The sequence below is a fragment of the Calidris pugnax genome, unplaced genomic scaffold (genome assembly GCF_001431845.1).
Source record: "Calidris pugnax isolate Ruff unplaced genomic scaffold, ASM143184v1 scaffold107, whole genome shotgun sequence".
Lineage (NCBI taxonomy): Eukaryota > Metazoa > Chordata > Aves > Charadriiformes > Scolopacidae > Calidris > Calidris pugnax.
In genome coordinates this window covers 2694411-2699545 of record NW_015090901.1, presented here as the reverse complement: position 1 = coordinate 2699545, position 5135 = coordinate 2694411, and the positions used below count along the sequence as shown (strand labels likewise).

General features: G+C 56.5%; 1 protein-coding gene across 1 annotated transcript; it reads left to right on the top strand.

Moving 5' to 3' along the window:
* Window positions 1-3: 3 nt before the first annotated feature.
* On the top strand, window positions 4-5135 carry PRPF19 (pre-mRNA processing factor 19; the record flags this gene model as incomplete). Its single annotated transcript, XM_014948755.1, has 16 exons — window positions 4-43; window positions 243-392; window positions 1530-1606; window positions 1679-1820; window positions 2000-2073; window positions 2170-2232; window positions 2316-2357; window positions 2456-2530; window positions 3218-3293; window positions 3529-3638; window positions 3800-3955; window positions 4044-4113; window positions 4245-4330; window positions 4511-4681; window positions 4867-4972; window positions 5074-5135. Coding segments are annotated over exons 1-16 (1500 nt in total), but the record flags the coding sequence as incomplete, so codon positions are not given.

The window sequence follows — 5135 nt, the reverse complement described above, 5'->3', positions numbered from 1 at the left end:
GATATGGGGATGGGAGGGGGTTACCAAGCGGTCAGGTCACTGGGTAGTGGGGCTATGGGACTGGGGGGTTACTCTTAAGGGGGCTACCGGGATGGGGGAGTTACTTTTAAGAGGGTTACCGGGCTGGGGGGGTTACTCTTAAGGGGGTTACCGGGCTGAGGGGTTACCGTTAGGGGTTACCTGGTGCTCAGCAGGGAGGTGACGGTGCCGTAACCCCCCGCTGTCCCCCCTTCCCACCGCAGTCTCTAACGAGGTGCCCGAGCACCCCTGTGTCTCCCCGGTCTCTAACCACGTCTACGAGCGGCGGCTGATCGAGAAGTACATCGCTGAGAATGGCACCGACCCCGTCAACAACCAGCCCCTCTCTGAGGAGCAGCTCATCGACATCAAAGGTGGTGGGGATGGGACAAGGGGGGTTGGGGTGGTTCTCCCCAGGGGAGAGATGGTCACTGTGGTCAGTTTTGGGGGAGCTGTGAGGCCCCCCCAGGGCAGTGGCACCCCGAGAATGGGTTTCCTGAGGGAAATCCATGATGTTCTCCTGAGAGGAGTTCTTCAAGGTTTGGTGTTGGGACCAGCATCTTTGTTGGTGACATGGATGGTGCCATCCCAAGGGATCTGGACGGGCTTGAGTGGTGAACCTCATGGGGTTCAACAAGGTGTAAGGTCCTACATGTGGGTCAGGACAATCCCAAGTACAAATCCAGGCTGGGAGATGAAGGGATGGAGAGCAGCCCTGAAGAGAAGAACTTGGGGGGTGTTGGTGGGTGAGAAGCTCATCCTGGGCATCCTGTGTCATCCTGGGCTGCATCCCCAGCAGTGTGGCCAGCAGGGTGGGGGGGGGGGGATTCTGCCCCTCTGCTCCACTCTGGGGCCACCAGCATCAGAAGGACATGGAGCTGTTGGAACAGGTCCAGCGAAGGCCATGGAGATGCTGGGAGGGCTGGAGCCCCTCTGCTGGGAGGGGGGGCTGAGAGAGTTGGGGGGGTTCAGCCTGGAGAAGAGAAGGCTCCGGGGAGACCTTCCAGCCCCTTCCAGTCCCTCAAGGGGCTCCAGGAGAGAAGGGGAGGGACTCTGGATGAGGGAGGGGAGCCCTAGGAGGAGGGGGAAGGGTTTGACGCTGACAGAGGGGAGATGGAGCTGAGATGTGGGGAAGAACTTGTTTGGTGTGAGGGTGGTGAGAGCCTGGCCCAGGTTGCTGCGAGAAGCTGTGGCTGCCCCATCCCTGGAGGGGTTCAAGGTTGGGTTGGAGGGGGCTTGGAGCAACCTGGTCTGGTGGGAGGTGTCCCCTTGTTATGGAACTGGATGATCTTCAAGATCCTTTCCAACCCATTATATGGTTCTATGATAAATCCACGAAGCTCTCCTTGGTAGCTAGAGGAGGGGAACCATCAGCCTGCTGGGGTCAGAAAGCTGAGCTGCAGGGGTCAGGTTGTTGGGGGGGGTGTGTGAAGGTGTTGGTGTGACTATCTGAAGGGATCCACGGGGGTGTTGAGGACACGGTTGATATGTTCATCCTCTCTCATTGACAGTTGCCCACCCCATCCGTCCCAAACCTCCTTCTGCCACGAGCATCCCAGCCATCCTGAAGGCTCTGCAGGATGAGTGGGTGAGTACTGGGTTGTGACTGGGAAAGGGAGCAGGTTACTGGGACCTTCCTGACTCTTCCTCCTCCCACTAGGATGCCGTCATGCTGCACAGCTTCACCCTCCGCCAGCAGCTCCAGACCACCCGCCAGGAGCTGTCCCATGCCCTCTACCAGCACGATGCCGCCTGCCGTGTCATCGCTCGCCTCACCAAGGAGGTCACTGCTGCCAGAGAAGGTGACTTTTGGGGTGACATGGGTCTCATGAGGCTGTGGGTCTCAGGGAGAGGGAGCTGGGGAGGAGCCAGCAGTGGGTGGACCAGCAGCAAGCGGTCTCGGTGGCGATCGTTGTCCTGGATGTCATCTTCTCTCCCCTTCAACACATTTTAAACTCAAATCCTTTCTCTGCCACCGCAGCTCTGGCCACTCTGAAGCCACAGGCCGGTCTCATCGTGCCCCAGACGGTGCCATCTGCTCAGCCAAACGTGGCGGTGAGTCCCTGCAGCCCCTCTGGGTGTCAATCTCCACTCATCTCCCCTCCCTTCCCTTTCTGGGTGTAACCAGCCCCTTTTCTCCTTCCCCCGCAGGGAGCTGGGGAGTCCATGGATCTGGGAGAGCTTGCGGGCATGACCCCCGAGATCATCCAGAAGGTAAGAGATCTTCCATTTGACGCTGCTCCAACCTTCAGTGGTGGCTTTTCTCCAGCCGTGACCGCCCTTCTCTTCTTCTTCAGCTTCAAGACAAGGCCACGGTGCTCACCACGGAGCGGAAGAAGGTCAGTGGCCCCGTTCTGCTCCCAAGATGCCACAACAACCGGGACGTGCAATGTCCTGAGAGGCTGATGTTCATCTCCACGTCGTTTTCCTTTTGCAGAGAGGAAAGACTGTTCCAGAGGAGCTGGTGAAGCCAGAGGAACTCAGCAAATACCGGCAGGTTGCCTCGCACGTGGTGAGTGCTGTGATGAACTTCTCCCTCGTGCAGCTTCACACCATCAATAGGTGACAAATCTGCTAGGAAGAGGGTTGTGACACTCTGTGCCACGGCCACCGGGGACTTGAGCTGGGTTAGATGTGGCCCAGGCTCCCCCCGATGGAATGAAACACCTCGGGGCTCCCTCAAGAGCTTTTCACTGAATTTCACTGAATTTTAGAGTTGGAAGGGACCATAGAGATCATCTAGTCCCACTCCCCTGCTGAAGCAGGATTGCCTAGAGCTAGAGCATGTTACTCAGGAGCATCCAGGCGGGTCTTGAAGATCTCTAAAGAAGGGGACTCCACACCCTCCCTGGGCAGCCTGTTCCAGGGCTCTGGCACCCTCACCGTGAAGAAGTTTCTCCTCATATTTGAGTGGAACCTCTTCTGTTCCAACTTGTGCCCGTTGCCCCTCGTCCTCTCAGTGGGAACCACTGAAAAGAGTCTGGCTCCCTCCTCCTCCAACCCTCCCTTGAGATACTTGTAGGCATCGAGAAGGTCTCCCCTCAGCCTTCTCTTCTCCAGGCTAAAGAGTCCCAGCTCTCTCAGTCTCTCCTCATAAGGGAGATGCTCCAATCCTTGAATCATCTCATCATTTTCATTTCCATTTTGGGGGTGTTTCCTCGCTTCTGGTGTTAATCTGGTGACCTCCCACCTCACACAGGGGCTGCACAGTGCCAGCATCCCAGGGATCCTCGCCTTGGACCTCTGTCCTTCCGACACCAACAAGATCCTCACCGGTAAGGGAGCCTCCTCCAATTACTGGGGACTCTGGTATCAGCTAAAAAACCTGTGGTTGCCCCAGAGTGGGTCCCTTTCTCTCTGTTTTTGGGGCGACAATGGGCGTGAGGGATCCTCTCACCTCCTGGCAAAGCTTCCTCATCCTCAGGATGGTGGTCTCCAGAAAAGGTGGATGGGTTGGGCTTGGTTGGCCACAGATCCCTTCTCTCACCCCTCCCCGCTTTGTTTTTCCAGGTGGGGCTGATAAAAATGTCATTGTCTTTGACAAGAGCTCTGAGCAGATCCTGGCCACGCTCAAGGGACACACCAAGAAGGTCACCAGTGTCGTCTTCCACCCCTCTCAGGTGCGCTCAGGCCCACCTTTGGCCTCTTCCCTCCCAGCCAGGTTGCCCCAGATGGGATTTTCTGGACCCTCTTCTGGTGATGGACTAGTTCTTACCCGTTGGGAGCTCTCTGAGATGGAGAGGTGACTTTTTTTAATGGTTACCTTTCCTCCTTTGTGTAGGATTTGGTGTTCTCAGCTTCTCCTGATGCCACCATCCGGATCTGGTCCGTGCCCAACGCCTCGTGCGTGCAGGTGGTGCGTGCCCACGAGGGCTCCGTGACGGGGCTGAGCCTCCACGCCACGGGGGATTACCTCCTCAGCTCTTCTGATGACCAGGTGAGACCCTTCCCTGCCCCACAGGACACCCCCCCAACCTTAACCCCCAGCTTTTCTTTGTGCTCAACACCTTCTTCTTCTCTTCCAGTACTGGGCTTTCTCCGATATCCAGACAGGCCGTGTCCTCACCAAGGTGACAGATGAGAGCTCTGGCTGTGGTAAGGTTTAAATCTGAGGGGAGGGGGCTGTGGAGAAGGGGTTTTTTTCCCCCCTGAAGATCACAAGAACTTGTTTTGGGGGCATCAGAAAGTCTCCCTGACCCTCTGAATCTCCTACTGTGTCTCCTCAGCTCTCACTTGCGCCCAGTTCCACCCGGACGGGCTCATTTTTGGAACAGGGACGATGGATTCTCAGATCAAGATTTGGGATCTGAAGGTAGGGATGATCCTGGGAGGGGTTGAGGTGGGAATTATGGTGGGAATGAGTTGGGTTTGGTGTTCAATCCGAGGCGCTGCCCGTTTTCTGCTGGAATGGGGTTTTAGGTAATCTCTGGAGGTTTTTTTTTGGTTTTTTCCTCCAAAAATACATCCTGTCTTTAACTGCTTTGATCCCCAGGAACGTACCAACGTGGCCAACTTCCCAGGACACTCTGGCCCCATCACCAGCATTGCCTTCTCCGAGAATGGCTACTACCTGGCCACGGCGGCCGACGACTCCTCTGTCAAACTCTGGGATTTACGTAAACTCAAGAATTTCAAGACTCTGCAGCTGGATAACAACTTCGAGGTGTGTGTCACTCTCCCTTTTTTCCCCCTCTCCTCCCCTTTCCTCCCTCTCCTCTCCATCTCTCTCTATGCCCACCTTCCCCACTGCTCTCCTCCTCTTTTGGGGGGGCCTGATGCAAAGGTGTTGCCCCCCCAAGAGCTTCCTGAGCTTGTTTTGAAGCTTTTTTTCCCTTTTTTCCTCCACAGGTGAAGTCTCTCATCTTTGACCAGAGCGGGACCTACTTGGCTCTGGGTGGGACCGACGTCCAGATCTACATCTGCAAGCAGTGGACAGAAATCCTCCACTTCACAGGTGAGGAACTGCGGGGCAGGGAAGGGTGAAGACCGGCGGTGGTAGCCGGCGTTTAATTGTGCTTGATGATGTTAACCCTGGGGTTGTTTTCCCTCCCCCAGAGCACAGTGGTCTCACCACCGGAGTGGCCTTTGGCCACCACGCCAAGTTCATTGCCTCAACG